Source organism: Erinaceus europaeus, chromosome 23, assembly GCF_950295315.1.
Source record: "Erinaceus europaeus chromosome 23, mEriEur2.1, whole genome shotgun sequence".
In the NCBI taxonomy this organism is placed as follows: Eukaryota; Metazoa; Chordata; class Mammalia; order Eulipotyphla; family Erinaceidae; genus Erinaceus; species Erinaceus europaeus.
Window position 1 is genome coordinate 3585863 of NC_080184.1, and position 17771 is coordinate 3603633.

General features: G+C 53.5%; 1 protein-coding gene across 2 annotated transcripts; it reads right to left on the reverse strand.

The window, feature by feature from the left end:
- Positions 1-11945: 11945 nt before the first annotated feature.
- MCEMP1 (mast cell expressed membrane protein 1) lies at positions 11946-17350 on the reverse strand. Of its 2 annotated transcripts, none has more exons than XM_060181614.1 (8): positions 17218-17350; positions 17062-17122; positions 16563-16652; positions 14641-14658; positions 13605-13655; positions 13378-13524; positions 12227-12293; positions 11946-12079 (listed from the first exon to the last, which is right to left on the reverse strand). In XM_060181614.1, the coding sequence occupies exons 1-8, from the start codon at positions 17233-17235 to the stop codon at positions 12073-12075; spliced, it is 459 nt and encodes a 152-aa protein (XP_060037597.1). In that variant the 5' UTR covers positions 17236-17350; the 3' UTR covers positions 11946-12072. The 2 variants fall into 2 exon arrangements, with proteins under 2 accessions (XP_060037597.1, XP_060037596.1); XM_060181613.1 differs by having other exon boundaries at positions 14641-14778; positions 17218-17342.
- Positions 17351-17771: the final 421 nt, after the last annotated feature.

Below are 17771 nucleotides of genomic sequence, written 5' to 3' on the forward strand. Positions count from 1 at the left end.
GCATGGGGGGCGGGGTGATGGGGGCTGGTCAGAACCCAGACCCCGGATACGGCCACCAGACCCAGCTCCCAGGCCCCAAGCCAGACCCCAGGGACCAGACCCCAGACCCAGCCCTGAGCCCAGCCCCCAGACCCAGCCCCCAACCCAGACCTCAGCTACAGCACCCAGGCCAGGCCCCCAGACCCCAGCCCTCAGCCCCAGAACCCTCAGCCCAGACCCCAGCCCTCAGCCCCAGACCCCAGCCCCAACCCTCAGCCCAGACCCCAGACCCAGACCCCTACCCAGCCCCAGACTCCTGACCCCAGGCCCAGCCACCAGCCCTGAGCCAAGACCCCAGACCTAGCCCCCAAACCAGCCCCCAGACCCAGCCACCAAGCCCTGAGCCCAGCCCCCAGACCCAGCCCCCAACTCAGCCCTCAGCCCCCAAGGCCCAGCCCCCAGTCGCCAGACCCCAACAAAGACCTCTACCACAGACCCCAGACCCAGTCCTCAGCCCGACCCAGCCGCCAGGCCCGGCCCCCAGACCCCAGCTCCCTGACCCAGCCCCCAACCCAGACCTCAGCCACAGCCCCGACCCAGCCCACAGCCCCAAGGCCCAGCCCCCAGACCTAGCCCTCAGCCTAGACCCAGCCGCCAGCTCTGAGCCCAGACCCCAGACCCAGCCCCCAACCCAGCCCTCAGCCCCAGCCCCCAACCTAGACCCCAGACCCAGCCCCCAACCCTCAGCCCCAGACCCCAGACCCAACCCCCAGACACAGCCCCCAGCCCTCAGACCCAGCCCCAGTCCCCAGACCCAGCTCCCAGGCCCCAGGCCCCAACCCAGACCCCAGGGACCTAACCCCAAGGACCAAGACCCAGGGACCCATACCCCAGACCCAGCTCCTCGGACCCAGGGACCGGACCCAGGGCCCCAGCCCCCAGGCCCCAGAGACCAGTCCCCAGCCCCCAGGGACCTAACCCGGGGACTTGACCCCAAGGACCAGGCCCCAGGACCAGCCCCCAAGCCCCAGACCCCAGACCCCAGGGACTTAACCCAGGGATCAGACCCAGGGACCAGCCAGCCCCCAAGGACCAGACCCCAGAGACTAGACTCAGGGCCCCAGACCCTAGACCCAGCCCTGAGCCCAGCCCCCAGACCCAGCCCCCAACCCAGACCTCAGCCACAGCACAGGCCCCCAGACCCCAGCCCTCAGCCCCAGAACCCTCAGCCCAGACCCCAGCCCTCAGCCCCAGACCCCAGCCCCAACCCTCAGCCCAGACCCCAGACCCAGACCCCTACCCAGCCCCAGACTCCTGACCCCAGGCCCAGCCACCAGCCCTGAGCCAAGACCCCAGACCTAGCCCCCAACCCAGCCCCCAGACCCAGACTCCTGACCCCAGACCCAGCCACCAAGCCCTGAGCCCAGCCCCCAGACCCAGCCCCCAACCCAGCCCTCAGCCCCAGCCCCCAAGGCCCAGCCCCAGACCCGACCCAGCCGCCAGACCCCAACACAGACCTCTACCACAGACCCCAGACCCAGTCCTCAGCCCGACCCAGCCGCCAGGCCAGGCCCCCAGACCCCAGCTCCCAGACCCAGCCCTCAGCCCCAGACCCCTGACCCAGCCCCAGACTCCTGACCCCAGACCCAGCCCCCAACCCAGACCTCAGCCACAGCACCCAGGCCAGGCCCCCAGACCCCAGCCCTCAGCCCCAGAACCCTCAGCCCAGACCCCAGCCCTCAGCCCCAGACCCCAGCCCCAACCCTCAGCCCAGACCCCAGACCCCTACCCAGCCCGACTCCTGACCCCAGGCCCAGCCACCAGCCCTGAGCCAAGACCCCAGACCTAGCCCCCAACCCAGCCCCCAGACCCAGACCCAGACTCCTGACCCCAGACCCAGCCACCAAGCCCTGAGCCCAGCCCCCAGACCCAGCCCCCAACCCAGCCCTCAGCCCCAGCCCCTAAGGCCCAGCCCCCAGCCGCCAGACCCCAACACAGACCTCTACCACAGACCCCAGACCCAGTCCTCAGCCCGACCCAGCTGCCAGGCCCGGCCCCCAGACCCTAGCTCCCAGACCCAGCCCTCAGCCCCAGACCCCTGACCCAGCCCCAGACTCCTGACCCCAGACCCAGCCCCCAACCCAGACCTTAGCCACAGCCCCGACCCAGCCCACAGCCCCCAGGCCCCAACCTAGACCCCAGACCCAGCCCCCAACCCTCAGCCCCAGAGCCCAGACCCAACCCCCAGACACAGCCCCCAGCCCTCAGACCCAGCCCCAGTCCCCAGACCCAGCTCCCAGGCCCCAGGCCCCAACCCAGACCCCAGGGACCTAACCCCAAGGACCAAGACCCAGGGACCCATACCCCAGACCCAGCTCCTAGGACCCAGGGACCGGACCCAGGGCCCCAGCCCCCAGGCCCCAGAGACCAGCCCCCAGCCCCCAGGGACCTGACCCGGGGACTTGACCCCAAGGACCAGGCCCCAGGACCAGCCCCCAAGCCCCAGACCCCAGAGACCAGACCCCAGATTCCAGGGACTTAACCCAGGGACCAGACCCAGGGACCAGCCAGCCCCCAAGGACCAGACCCCAGAGACTAGACCCAGGGCCCCAGACCCTAGACCCAGGCCCCAGACTCCAGACCCAGCCTCCAGGCCCCAAAGACGAGACCCCAGGGACCAGACCCAGGACCCCAGCTCCCAGACCCAGGGACCAGACCCCAGACCCAGACCCCAGAGACCAGACCCGAGGGACCAGACCCCAGACCCAGACCCCAGAGACCAGACCCCAGGGACCAGACCCCAGGGACCAGACCCCAGGGACCAGACCCCAGACCCCAGGGACCAGACCCCAGGGACCAGACCCCAGGGACCAGACCCCAGAGACCAGACCCCAGGGACCAGACCCAGACCCCATCAGGACCCAGAGAGAGAGGAGGAGAAAAAGGAAGGGCAGTTAGAAGTAGAAACAGGTGTAGGTGTGACTTAAGAAAGGAAGAGAAGGCGGGACCACGGGAGGGGGAGGACTGGCTAAGTCTATATAAATACAGACAGATAGTTCTAGAAACAACCATCAGCCCATCTCTGTGACCTTGGGAGAACCACTGCGGTTGCCAGCGGAGGGACCGGGAATCAGAACTCTGGTGGAGGGGACAAGGTGGAATTCTACCCCTGTGATCTCATAATTTTGTAGACGAGTATTGAATCACTAATAAAGAGAAGAGAGGGAGAGAGAGAGAAAAAAAAAAAGATAAAAGGTAAGAGAAGGAAGGAAGGAAGGAAGGAAGGAAGGAAGGAAGGAAAGAAGGGGAAAAGGAGAGTGGCCCAGGAGATGGCGATATGGTGGTCAGAGTGCTGAAGTCTTGGCCCCAGTATCACAGACGCTCTAGTTCTCTCTCTCTCTCTCTCTCTCTCTCTCTCATTCTCTCTCTTTCTCCCTTTCTCCCTCTCTCCCCCCCTCTGGGTCCTTTCTCATTCTCTCTCCCTCCCTCTCTCCTCTTTCATTCTCTCCTTTCATTCTCTCTCCCTCTCTCTCCCACTCCCTCCCTCTCCCTCCATCTCTCCCTCTCTCTCTCTCCCTCTCTCCCTCATTCTCTCTCTCAATAAATACTGATAAACGTATAAGAAATAAACAAATAAATAAACTGGGCACCAGCAGAGGTGCATCCAACAGAACTCACGCAGTTATCAGACCAAGGACACGAGTTCAAGCCCCGGCTCCCTGCCCGCAGTGGAGCAGGGCTGCAGGTGTCTGTCTGTCTCTCCCTCTCTGGTCTCTCTCTGTCCTGACCCAAGGAGCCATGAATTAATTCAATGAAGTCTTCACGGAAATACAAAGCAGGGGGCACGGAGCACAGGGTTAGTCTTGAGGAAGGAGAAAAATGAGCTCCCCCCATTATGGGGCTCCCTGGCCTGGCTTGGGGCGGGGGGTGTTACGGGTGGGCTGGGGCTTTGGGGGAGCAGAGCTTGGAGGGGCCGACTGCACCCCGCGCACTGGACGCACCTGCAGGAGATGCTGCGGCCTCCCCTGCCTCCTCCTCCACGGGGTGTCTGGGCCTCTGCTAATGGGAAAAAAAATTTCAGATCTGAAGTTTGGGCGATCCTGGGATGGTGGGGTTTAGGGCGGAACCAAGGATTGGGGGATCCCGGTGGTCAGATCTGGGGTCTTGGGGGATCCCGGTGGTCAGATCTGGGGTCTTGGGGGATCCCGGTGGTCAGATGAGGGGTCTTGGGGGATCCCGGTGGTCAGATCTGGGGCCTTGGGGATCCCCAGGGGATCAGATCTGTGGGCAGATATGGGGACTGGGAAAATCCCAGGGATTTGGGGGTGAGGTCACTCAGATCTGGGGTCTGGGGGGACCCCAGGAAGCAGCGGCCAGAGGTGGGGGGCTGGGGGTCCTGTGATGAGGGGGCATCGGATCTTCGGGTTGGGAAGGTGTCAGAGCTGGGCTTCGGGGCACCCTGGCATGGGGTCAGGTCTGGGGTTTGGTGGGACCCCAGGATGCAGAAATGATCAGACCCGAAATTTGGGGGTTCCCAGACGCTTGGGGGGCCCTCGCATGAAGACCTGGGGGGGACTGAAGACCTCGGGATGGAGGGTGTCACACCTTGGAGCTTGGGGGTACCCCAGAATGGGGGTGCTGTCAGATTTGGGGTTCGATGATCCCAGGATGGAGCAAGTTATCAGACCTGAGGGGGCTGGGAACCCCAGGATTTTGGGGGCAGGGCATCTGGGGTTTGGGGTGATCACATTTGGGGGTTCAGGGATCAGATTTAGGGGTCTGGGGGTCAGAGTTGGTGGTTCTGGGGGTCACATTTGGGGGTTCTGGGGGTCACATTTGGGGGTTATGGGGGTCAGATTTGGGGGTTATGGGGGTCAGGTTTGGGGGTTCTGGGGGTCACATTTGGGGGTTATGGGGGTCACATTTGGGGGTTATGGGGGTCAGATTTGGGGGTTCTGGGGTCACATTTGGGGGTTCTGGGGGTCACATTTGGGGGTTATGGGGGTCAGGTTTGGGGTTTCTGGGGGTCATATTTGGGGGTTCTGAGGGGATCATATTTGGGGGTTCTGGGGGTCAGTTTTGGGGGTTCTGGGTGGTCAGATTTAGGAGTCCTGAGGGGTCAGATCTGAGGGTTCTGAGTGGGTCAGATTTGGGGGTTCCGGGGGTCAGATTTGGGGGTTCTGGGTGTGAGATTTGGGGGTTCCAGGAAGGGATGAGCAGTCAGAGAGGCCTTTGTGGGGGGAGATGCAGCAAAGGGGTGCTGTGTCCCCGCTTCCGGCCAGGGTTTGCAGTCACAGCAGTTGGGGGGCGGGTGCCACCCCGGAAGTGGAGGGGCGGGCGTTAAAAGCAGGGGTGGAGCCCGCCGGGTGCTGGGTGCTGGGACCCCCCACACACACCCTGTAGGGCCCGGGTCCGAGGCTGCAGACACGGCCCCTCCTCACGCTGCCTGGCGGCTGGGGGACCCCGGCGGACCCTTCCCAAAACTGGGGTGCAGCCCCGGCCCCCGCCGGCCACGTCCGGGCTGCGCGCTCGGGAAGGCCGGGATCGCGGCCCCAAAAGGGCTCCACGCCGCCGAGACTCGGACCCAGGACCGCCCCCACCCCAGCCCCCCGAGCACCCTCGGGTGCGAGAAGACGGGGCGCTGAGCAAACGGAGAGGGAGGGGGCTCACCGGGAACTGCGGCCGCCGGGGGCGCGGGTGGCTGGACGGCGCCGCCGTAAAAAGGCGGCGAGTGCGCATGCGCGGGAGGGGGCGGGGCGGGGCGCGCGGCGAGAGTTCCCACAGTGGCCGCGAGGGGGCGCGCGTGACCAAGGCGCCGGGTGAGGGGCGTGGCCAGCGAGCAGCTCAGCGGCCCGAGGCACTTTTTTTTTCTCTTAAAGGTATAGCCACTCCTTTGGACTGGACTCTGAAGCCTGAGGTCCCCAGTGGGATTCCTAGAGTCATGTTCTGTCTCTCTCTCTCTCTCTCTCTCAATCTCTCACAATAAGTATATGCCTTTGAAATGATTAAATTAAAAAAGTAAAGGTGTAGGCCAGGAGTAGATAGCTTAACGGTTCTGCAAAGAGACTCTCCTGCCTGAGGCTCTGAGGTCCCAGGTTCAATCCCCAGCACCACCAGCAGCCAGAGCTGAGCAGGACTCTGCTAATAAAGTAATAAGTAATAATAATAATAAATTTAAAGTAAAGGTATACAAAAAGAAAAAAATTGACATGAAAATTTGTCATAAAAATGTTTTCAAATGGAGTAGGGCACCAAAGTAAAAAGCCTGTTTTGAGGGTGAGAGTGGATGATCGGCTTCATGGGGCGGGATGGGAGTGGGGGGGGTGGGATGGGACACAGTCTTTTGGTGCTGGGAATGGTGTTTATGTACACTCCTATCAATTTGTAATCATATAAATCACTAAGTAATATGAGAAGGGAAAAATTGAATGTGTCAAACTTTTTAAAGCACAGATTGAGTCATCTTAATACATAGGCTGAGTCTTTGATATGCTGACTCTCTTAAAAGCCTAGACCAGGGAGAACAGAAGCAACTGGTGGCACAGCTATATGCAAATAATGTCAAAGGACATAAATTATGGTGATGTGTATGATATAGCAAATCCTAACAAAGGAATATTTCAAAGTTAACCCAATCGCCAAATAAAGTGATTATAGCAATAACTATCTATTGTCTTCCTAATCCTAAAACAGCAGGAACCTCCCACTTCCTCTATAGAGCCTGTATTTCCCCCAATATGGCAACCTCTAGGGTGGGTCTCACTTTCCTGCATGCTTCTCTCAATTCATACCAAATGATATTGCATCTGCTGATGCCAACCTAGTCAGTGCAATGAGTACCACCTCAGCATGCTTCACTTCAGACTGTGTCCAGAGACGTCAGGCATGGAATGTCAACCCTTCACCCTCACTACTCAGGTGAGACCTTTCCTTTCATAGTATTCTCTAATTCCATTCCAGGTGTTCACATGTATCCATGAATTAGGGCAAAATATATACCTGAAAACAAAAGTACACAATAGTCTGCAGTGAGTCAGTATAAAGTTCCTAATGAAATAGTGTCTACTAAGACTTAGATACCCTCCTCACCTACTTCCTATTACACTTCCCTCAGTCACTCCAAAGCTAACCTTATCAAAGCAAGGACTGCAAAAGCTGAATAAGGGCAAGAGACTGGCAAACTTTAACGCTGACCCTTTAGTAACTATCAGGCCACCCCATCAGCTGTGGCCCTAATCAGGGAGTCCTGAGATTCCCAAACTTGATGGGCCTAGACCCCTAACAAATCCCTCTCTCCATTGTTACCGGTAATTTCTATCAGGAACAACAAAATAGCCCCATTTGTGGGCCCTCAACTTGGATCAACAACAGTAGAGAATGTTCCATCCTCCGAAGGGAGGCTGGACAACATACTGTATGCTACACCTGAGGAAGATGGGTCCTGATATTGGGGCAGCTTGGAATGTTCCTACTCATGACCACAGAACGTGAGCTCAGATCTACAGGGATGCAGAGGTCACACAGGCTCCTAAGCTGAATATGGGCCCCAGATGACATCAAATCGATGGGGTTTACAGTCAACAATATTTATACACCTTTCCTATATTTGGGAGCTACTCTCTTCCCTTATCCAGCTTTCTGGTCCTTTTTCCAGCCATGAAATCACCTCCCCAGACAATAACTTGGATCCACCTGCATATCAGATTTCAGGCTCGGAGGAAAAAGGAAAAAAAAAAAAAAAAACACTAGTATAGCCACAGGCCCTTTAAAATATAATGCCTACAAAAAATCTGCCTACTAGCTATCTACAAAATGGAAAACCCCCTAACACTTCGTCTGCACTATTCCAGCCTTCAGGTTCATGATATTTCAACAGTGTGTTTGGCTTTGTATGTTAACTCTCTTTTCAGCCACCAGATTCCAGATGCTAGAATGATGTGACCAGACTTCCCTGGACAGACAACCCCACCAATGTGTCCTGAAGCTCCACTTCCCCAGAGCCCTGCCCTATTAGGTTAAGGAGAGAGACAGGCTGGGAGTATGGATCCACCTGTCAACACCCATGTTCAGCGGGGAAGCAATTACAGAAGCCAGACCTTCCACCTTCTGCATCCCACAATGACCCTGATTCCTTTCCCCCAGAGGGATAAAGAATAGGAAAGCTATCAGGGGAGGGGATGGGATACGGAGTTCTGGTGGTGGGAATTGTGTGGAGTTGTACCCCTCTTATCCTATGGTTTTGTCAATGTTTCCTTTTTATAAATAAAAAAAAAATGTTTTCAAAGACTGTGGAACTATGATTTTTTTTCTTTCCTGCCTTTTTTCCCCAATCCAAATTTTACAATGACAGAAGCCAGACCTTCCACCTTCTGCACCCCCAAAAGAATGCTGGTCCAATTCTTCAGAGGGGGAGAAATGTTAGGGGAAGATGACCAGAGGGCTCTGAACCCCAATTCCATCAGTACCAAGAGAGAGAAGAAGAAGGAGAAGAAAGGGGGAGTCGGACAGTAGTGCAGCGGGTTAAGCACAGGTGGCACAAAGCACAAGGACCAGCATGAGGATACCGGTTCGAGCCCCCGGCTCCCCACCTGCAGGACAGTCTCTTCACAAGTGGTGAAGCAGGTCTACAGGTGTCTGTCTTTCTCTCCCCCTCTCTGTCTTCCCCTCCTCTCTCCATTTCTCTCTATCCTATCCAACAATGACAACATCAATAACTACAACAAGGGCAACAAAAGGGAATAAATAAATAAATAAATATTTTTTAAAAAGAAGAAAGGAAGGACTCTTGGAAGTAGTAATAAGTGTAGGTGTGACTTAGAAAGGAAGAGAAGGCAGGACCATAGAGAAAAAGAATGAACATATATATAAAAATATAGATAGCTCTAGAAATAATAGTCAGCCCATCTCTGTGACCTTGAGAGAACCACTGCAGTTTCCAAAGGAGGGAGTGGGGACACAGGACTCTGGTCGTGGGAACAATGTGGAGTTATATCCCCTCCCTTGTCTCATAATTTTGTGAATCAATATTAAATCACTAAGTTTCAAAAGTATGTTTTGTTTAGGAAACAAATAAAGGCTTAACTTGTTTCTCTCTCTTTCCTTGGTTCTGGGGCTCTAGCACAAGCGGTTTCACTGCTCCCAGAGTAAGTTTTAAATTTTTCAGATAGGGCTGAGGAGAAAGCATGATGGGGGCAGGGGTAGAGAGCATAATGGTTATGCAAACAAACCCTCAGTGCTTGAGGCTCCGAAGTCCCAGGTTCAATCCCCTGCACCACCATCAGCCAGAGCTGAATGGGGGGGGGGTCACTTCACAAGTAGTGAAGCAAGTCTGCAGGTGTCTCTCTTTGTCTCTCCCTATTTCCCCTTCTTCTCTCAATTTCTATCTGTCCTATCCAATAAAATGGAAAAATGATCACCAAGAGTAGTGGATTCATAGTGCCAGCACTAGCGATAATTCTAGAGACAAAAAATAATGTAACAGATGTGTTGCTAGAATTGAACTCAGGATCTCACTCGCTAGCCCAATACTATAGACGCTTTGCTTCCTCCTAAATCACTTTTTTTTTTCTTCCCAGAGCCCTGCTCAGCACTGGCTGCTGGTGATGCTGGGTACTGAACCTGGGACCTCAGAGCCTCAGGCAGGAGAGTCTTTTTTTTTTTTAATATTTATTTTATTTATTTATTCCCTTTTGTTGCCCTTGTTTTTATTGTAGTTATTATTGTTGTATAGGACAGAGAGAAATGGAGAGAGGAGGGGAAGACAGAGGGGGAGAGAAAGACAGACACCTGCAGACCCGCTTCACCGCCTATGAAGTGACTCCCCTGCAGGTGGGGAGCCGGGGGCTCGAACCAGGATCTTATGCGGTCCTTGCGCTTTGCCACCTGCGCTTAACCAGCTGCGCTACCGCCTGACTCTCTAAGAGAGTGTTTTTTGCAGAACTACTGTGCTGTTTCCCCAGCATCCGATGACATCAATAACAACAACAACAATAACTACAACAACAACAAAAAGAAAAAAGAAAAGAAAAGAAAAAACTGGAGCCAAGCAGTGGCGCCCCTGGTTAAGCGTTCACACTACAGTGCAAAACGACCCGAATTCAAGCCCCTGGTCCCCACCTGCAGGGAAAGTGGTGAAGCAGGGCTGTAGGTGTCTCTCTGTCTCTCTCCAATAAAAAGTAAATAAATAAATATTTAAAAAAATAATAAATGGGCCCCAGATCAGATCAAACTGATGGGGTGTACAGTCAACAATATTTATACACCATTCCCATATTAGGAAGCTACTCTCTTCCCTGATCCAGCTTTCTGGTCCTTTTTGCAGCCAAAACATCATCTCCCCGACAATGACTTGGGTCCTTCTGTCAGATGTCAGGCTCAGGCAAAAACTAATAAAGTCATGGACTCTTTGGAATATAACTAAAATAGGCCTACTAGCTATCTACAAAATGGAGACCCCCCAAAAAATCTTTATCTGAACGATTCCAGCTTTTAGGTTCATGATTAGTCAACAATTTGTTTGGCTTTATATGTTAACTCTCTTTTTCAACCACCAGGTTCTAGATGCTAACATGATGCCAACCAGACTTCCCTGGACAGACAACCCCACCAATGTGTCCTGGAGCCCCACTTCTCCAGAGCCCTGCTTCACTAGGGAAGGGAGAGATAGAGATAGAGAGAGAGAGAGAGAGAGAGAGAGGCTGGGAGTATGGATCCACCTGTCAACACCCATGTTCAGTGGGGAAGCAATTACAGAAGCCAGACCTTCCACCTTCTGCATCCCACAATGACCTTGGGTCCATGCTCCCAGAGGGATAAAGAATAGTAAAGCTCTCAGGGAATGGGATGGGATACAGCGTTCTGGTGGTGGGAATTGTGTGGAGTTGTACCCCTCTTATCCTATGGTTTTTGTCAGTGTTTCCTTTTTATAAATAAAATTTTAAGAAGAAAAAGAAAACAGACCTTCCTTGGAGCAAGGGGATAATTCACCCAGGCAGATGCATATGCCTTGCCAAGCCCTGAGTTCAAGCCCTGGCACCACATGGAAGTAACCCAGCACCAGAGAGAAGTTCCTCATATGATGGAACAGAGAGCTATGGTCTCTCTCTCTCTATCTGTATCTGTGTGTGTGTGTGTCTCCATCCCACTCTGTCTCCATCTCTTAATTTGAAATGAACAAAAACTAATTGGGTTGGGGAGTAGTGAAATCACACATTTGAGGCCCTGACAGTAAAAGGGAAAAAAATTTAACTAGGACCAGATGGTGGCATATGTGGTCGAGTGCACACATTACAATGTGCAAGGACCTGGGTTCAAGTCCCCAGTCCCCACCTGCAGAGGGAAAGCTTCACAGAGCAGGGATGCAGGTGTCTTTCCTTCTCTCTGCCCAGACATTTTGTTTGTTTTTATTTATTTTTATTATTTGATAGAAACAGAGGAATTGAGAAAGGTGGAAGAGATAAAGAAGGGAAGAGCCAGAGAGAGACCTGCAGCCCTGCTTCAACACTTGGGAAGCTTCCTCCCTGCAGGTGGGGACCGCGGGCTTGAACCCAGGTCCTTGTGCTTTGTAACATGTGCCACTCAACCAGGTGCACCACTGCCTGGTCCCCAGACATGTTCTTTGAAGCCCCACCCACTTCCAGATTTCAAAGTCCCACCACCCCAGGCACCCCAATAATGGATCTGAAAGGCATCTGTTTTGTTGTTTTTGTCCTCTGGTTTTTATCTCCAAGAATCATAAACGCTCAGGGGGGTGGGGCTGTGCATGTTTTGGTGGGAGGAACAGGTAGGCACCCTCACACACACACACACACACACACACCTGTCCCATCCACAGTGACTCCCGCCACCGCCCCCACCTCAGAATGGTGTGGGGGGGTGATACTCAGGCTACACTTTGCCTGTGACCTCTCCCCCTCACCCACCCACCCACACAGCCCCCCAATAATCCCTGATATAGAGTCTTCTTTCCACATGGGGGTTCTGGAGCTGAGGAGTTGAAGGATTAGGGGTCTTCCCCCCCCCCTTGTTTTCCATCTTCAGTGAGAGAGGCGAAGAAGCCCATCACAGCTTCCTCCCACTCCGTGTCTTCATCCATTAGGCTCTGGTGGAAAGGAGGGTAGAGGGGAAGGGGAGGAGGTGTGGAGACCCAGGAAGATTCCAGCCCCTCCCCCTCAAAAAATAATAAACCAAATAGGGAGCTCCCTCCCCACCCCCCAAAAAATCCACCACCCCTCCAGTCTCAACTCACGGTTTATTTATCCTCTCTTCCAGTTTCTGCTTGACAGTCTCCAGACTAGACTGAACTTTGTTTATTTCTGAGGGTTTGGGGGGGTGGAAGAAGGAGGAAGTTCAGATGGAAGGAGGGGGGGGTCACCTCGACTTATCCGAGAGGAGCCCCCTCCCCTGCCCCCCAACCTCAGTGCAGAAAGAGAGAGAGAGTGAGCAGTGCCCACACTCCCCTCCAAGCTCTGAGCTTTGAAAGGATGGGGAGTCAAGATTGCCCCCCCAGAGGATGGGGGGGGCAGAAAGTGTTCAGGGGTCATGGGGGGAACCCTTAGATGATGCCGCATCCTGACGAATATCTGGCGGGGCGATGTTGCTAAGAACTGGCAGCCATGGAACCGGGGTGGAACGGATGGTTCCAGAAATGATCCTCATGGAGGAATATAATTTGGAATCGACCAAGTGGACATGGGGGCTACGGAACCATCCTGGGGCACAGTATTCTGCAGTGGAATAGCATAATGCCAGAGAGGATGATCGTAGTGTGGAAGCGCTCGCGCCCCATGAGGAGCTGGCCAGTCTTGCAATGATGTTATTCCTCGCGCCCACCTTTGCTGCAGTTTTTATGAGATGTTTGTGAAATGACAGAGTGCGATCGAGAGTAACGCCAAGATAGACTGGCTGGGCTTTCCCACGTCTACGCTCGACCGGACCTGCCAATATACGCGGAGATCTTCACCCACCCTGTCCAACGCTTGACGTCTCGTCACCCAATCTGGTCCCCTACGCCTACACTGAACTTCTCTGTTCCAGACTCTTGGAAACAGAGTTGGCAGTCAGCTGAGGTAAAGAACAAACACCTCATCACAGACCCCTGCAAGCGTCAACCCGGCTTTAACCTAGCACGTTATGATTGGGCTCTCCTCCATCGCTATCGAACAGGCCATGGCCGGTGCGCCGCTATGTTCCATCGCTGGGGAGCCAGAGACGACCCGAACTGCCCCTGCAGCTCCAGACAGACTATGACTCACATAGTCAACGACTGCCACCTCTCCAGATTCAAAGGAGGTCTCGAAACTTGACATCAGGCTCAACCTAACGCTGTTGACTGGCTACAGAAGAAGGGCAAACGCTAGAAGAAGAAGAAGGGGGGAACCCTCAGGGGCAGGCAGGCACCTGACTTCAGTTCCGTCAGCTTCATGGAGGTAGTTTCCACTTTGCCATTCACCCCTCTGATGTCATTCCTGGCATCCTGGACCTGCTTCTGGGTGTTACCCCAGCCCTGTTGTTGCTCTGTCTGGCACTCCCGGACCCAGTTGGAAACTGCCAGGGAGAAGAGCAGGACATGAGGAGTGTAGGTTTCACCACGCCTCTCCCCACCCTCTGTTTTGGTCCCCACTCACCATTGGACAGCTCCATCCTCAAACCATTCAGCTCCTTGGACATGTTGGAATCTGGTCGGGTAGGGAATTGGGAGGAGGTGGGTTTGAAATCCTAATACCTTTCTCCCTACCCTCCAAAGAATGTGGACATCTGATCTCAATGACAAGACAAACTCCCAACTGCTGGGGGTGGGGAGAACCAAATACAGCCACATTGGTGCTGGGAGAGGTGAATTGATGGGGTGGGGAGTAGAGAACCCCAATTGGCTCAATGGTCAGGGGTGAGGTGGGGTGGGTGGAAGAACCCTTGAGGTTCCCTCAGTGTGGTGAACTTAGAGCAGGGAGAAGGGAAGGCAGAGGGGTGAGGTGGTGGACACCTGGTTGAGCGCACATACTACAATGTGCAAGGACCTGGGTTCAAGACCCCAGTCCCCACCTGCAGGACGAAAGCTTCACAAGTGGTGAAGAAGGTCTTCAGGTGTCTCTCTGTCTCTCTTCCTCTCTATCTCTCCTTTCCCTATTTATATCTGGCCTTCTCTATCCAATAAAGATAATACAAAATAATAATAATAATAATAAAGTATCCTTAAAAAAAGAAGTGGACGGGGAGGACAGCATAATGGTCATACAAAGAGACTCTCATGCCTGAGGCTGGCTCCAATGTCTCAGGTTCAGTCCTCTGCACCACCATAAGCCAGAGCTGAATAGTGCTCTGGAAAAGAAGGAGAAGGAGGAGGAGAAGGAGAAGGAGGAGAAGGAGGAGGAGGACAAGGAGGAGGAGGAGGACAAGGAGGAGGAAGAGGACAAGGAGGAGGAGGACAAGGAGGAGGAGGAGGACAAGGAGGAGGAGGACAAGGAGGAGGAGGACAAGGAGGAGGAGGAGGACAAGGAGGAGAAGGAGAAGGAGAAGGAGAAGGAGAAGGAGAAGGAGAAGAAGAAGAAGAAGAAGAAGAACATGAAGAAAAGACAGAGAGAGTGGTCACAAGGAATCAAGTGACATCAATACCTGAGGATCCCTTCCCCCCCCAAAAAAAAAAAAGAGAGAGAAGCCACTCACTCTGCATCAGGATCAACGCTGACAGGATGATACAAAAGAGGAATGTCAGGGCCAGGATTACGTAGAGGCTCAGGATAGCTCGGTGCAACCAGTGGGGCACCATGGCTGAGTTTGAGGGGGCCCTGGATGGACCTGGATCTGGGGCAGAGGCAGGAAAAGTCACTTCCAGGGCACAATACCATCAGTTGAACTCTCAGCACCAATTCTGACACCAGCAATGGCTGGGTCACCTCTGTCCAATCTTCCCAATGCCATCAGCAGCTTGGGCATGTTGGAATCTGATTGGGTAGAAATTGTGGGGAGAAGGTTGAAATCAGTGGTCCCACCTGCAGTTGTTGTCATGCTATCACCATCACTTCTCAGCCTCCTTGTCACCAAAAACTCACCAGCATCAGAGGTAGCTGTCACCAATAGCCCTTGGCGTCCATGCCCACTGTTACCCGTGATGTCACCATCAGCAAATCTCACCATCCCCATCGATGTTCTGTTTCTGCTCTTCCCACAAGGCCATTCACACTCACTTACCAACACCAGGATTTGCACTCACACAATCAAGACCACATCACATGACCAACACAGTCAACACCACCATCACTATCACCAACACAATCAACACCACCATCACTATCACCAAACACAGCCAACACCACTATCACTATCACCAACACAGTCAACACCACTATCACTATCACCAACACAGTCAACACCACCATCACTATCACCAACACAGTCAACACCACCATCACTATCACCAAACACAGCCAACACCACCATCACTATCACCAAACACAGCCAACACCACCATCACTATCACCAACACAGTCAACACCACCATCACTATCACCAACACAGTCAACACCACCATCACTATCACCAAACACAGCCAACACCACCATCACTATCACCAACACAGCCAACACCACCATCACTATCACCAACACAGTCAACACCACCATCACTATCACCAACACAGTCAACACCACCATCACTATCACCAAACACAGCCAACACCACCATCACTATCACCAACAGTCAACACCACCATCACTATCACCAAACACAGTCAACACCACCATGACCTGAATCTTCACCAACATAATCAACACCACCATTACTATCACCAACACAGTCACCATCACCAACACCAACACAGTTAACAGTACCACCAACAATACAATCAACATCAACAACACAGTCAACATACAGTCACCTGACCCTGAACATTCACCAGCACAGTCACCACCATCCCTTGACTCTTCACCAATAGCATCAGCATCACTACCACAATCAACACAAAAATCATCTGACCCTTGACCTTCACCAGCATTATCAGTACTGCCATCACCACTCCCTGAACCTTTACCAACACAATCACATTTATTACCACAATCACCAATACAATGAACACCATCATTATCTGAACTGGCACCTGCCCCTGACAACACTACTACAATCACCAGCACAATCAAAACCATCGTCTGCTGACCTGAACATTAACCAACACAATCAACACCACCATCACCAATACAACCAACACCACCATCACCAACACTCGCATAATCAACACCATGATCAACCAAAACCAACACAATCAACACTACCATCACTATCACCAACACAACCAACACAATCAATGCCACCATCACTATCACAAGCATAATCACCAGCACCAGAACAATAACCACAGCCAACACTATCACCAACACCAGCACAATCACCAACACCATCAATACCACCATCTCATAGACCTGAAACTTCACCAACACTGTCACCAGTACCTAAACATTCACCAGCACAACCAACCACCACCATCTTGCTCACCACTTGACAAGCAATCCCTACCACAGTCGCACACCAGTTTGAACACCCCCACCACCACCAGCCCCTACAAATGACCCTGACCTCTGTGTGTGGTCACTCACTCTGATTCTTGGGTGTCAGGTGACCACCCTTCTGTTGCTCTCGGTTTCGGAAGGCCAAGTTGATATTCTCATACTCTGGGTCTTTTTCACCTGTGAGTGGGAGGGATCAGTGGAAATCTGGTAAGGATTTCCAGAGTGAGAAGGAGGAGGAAGAAGAAGAATGAGGAGCAGGAGGGGGGAAAAGAGGGAGTGGGGTTCATGGATCCCTGATCCCTGAGGCAACATCAATGAGTTACTATACACACACATACATTTTGGGGGGGAAGGAAAGAGCTCTCTGGCTTCCACCTTTACCCCCAAACTTCCTCCATCCCCACCCCTTCCTTTTAGACCCTCATCTGTCCCCACCCATCCACAACCCAGCCAACAAAACCAACACCGCCTTCACCAACACCTCAGCCTTCACCAACTCAGCCAACCACTACCACCACCACCAAGACCTGCACCTTCACCAACACTCCCCTCTTCCCAACACATCCATCCCCACAGGGTGTCTCACCTTCCTTGTGGGCCTGAGCACCCCGTTTTTTGTCTTTGGGAGCTGCTGGCTGCATCCTGACCTGTTGATCAATGTGGGTGTCCTCAATGTCTATCCCACTGCCCCGCCACCACCACCACCACACCAGCCACTATGTCCACAGACATCCCCACCCACCGGAAAGTGTTGAGTCATGTGAAGGAACTTCCGGGTGAGAGGGAAAGGCAGAAGGGGAGAGAGAGTGAGAGAAAGACAGAGAGAGACACAGAGAGAGAGAGAGAGAGAAGTGCCCTTTTTCTAGGGATCTGACCCTGAGACACCTTTCTCACTCCCCCAACCCCTCCGGGAGTCCAAGAGGTCAGGAAGGTCACAAACGTTCAGAGATCTCAGGGAGGGCCCAAGGGAAGAGGTTCTGCGTGGGCCCCAGGGACAGAGAGGATACCCAGGGAACTTGTGAAGGATATTAGTCAATGCTCTGGTGGAAATCAGATTGCAATACAGTTGGGATATAGGTTGTGTCACCCTTCAGTGTAACCAATGTTACAGTCACCCATGGCCCAAAAACACAGAGCTAGAGCAAGAACTTAAGGAAGAGGGATCCTTGTTTGAGCTCCAAGTACGAGCCCCGGCACCAGGTGGGAGGTTCTCTGGTACCAGAGGAAGCTCTTTGTTATAATATATATCTGCCTCCAGACTTATCACTGGGGTTCAGTGCTGTCACTACGAATCCA

Coding starts and splice junctions, on each gene's coding strand:
- MCEMP1 (XM_060181613.1), bottom strand. Junction 16,653..17,061: donor TGCTCAGGCCCACAAGGAAG/GTGAGACACCCT, acceptor TCCCACTCACAG/GTGAAAAAGACCCAGAGTAT. Junction 13,656..14,640: donor AGCGTTGATCCTGATGCAGA/GTGAGTGGCTTC, acceptor CTACCCGACCAG/ATTCCAACATGTCCAAGGAG.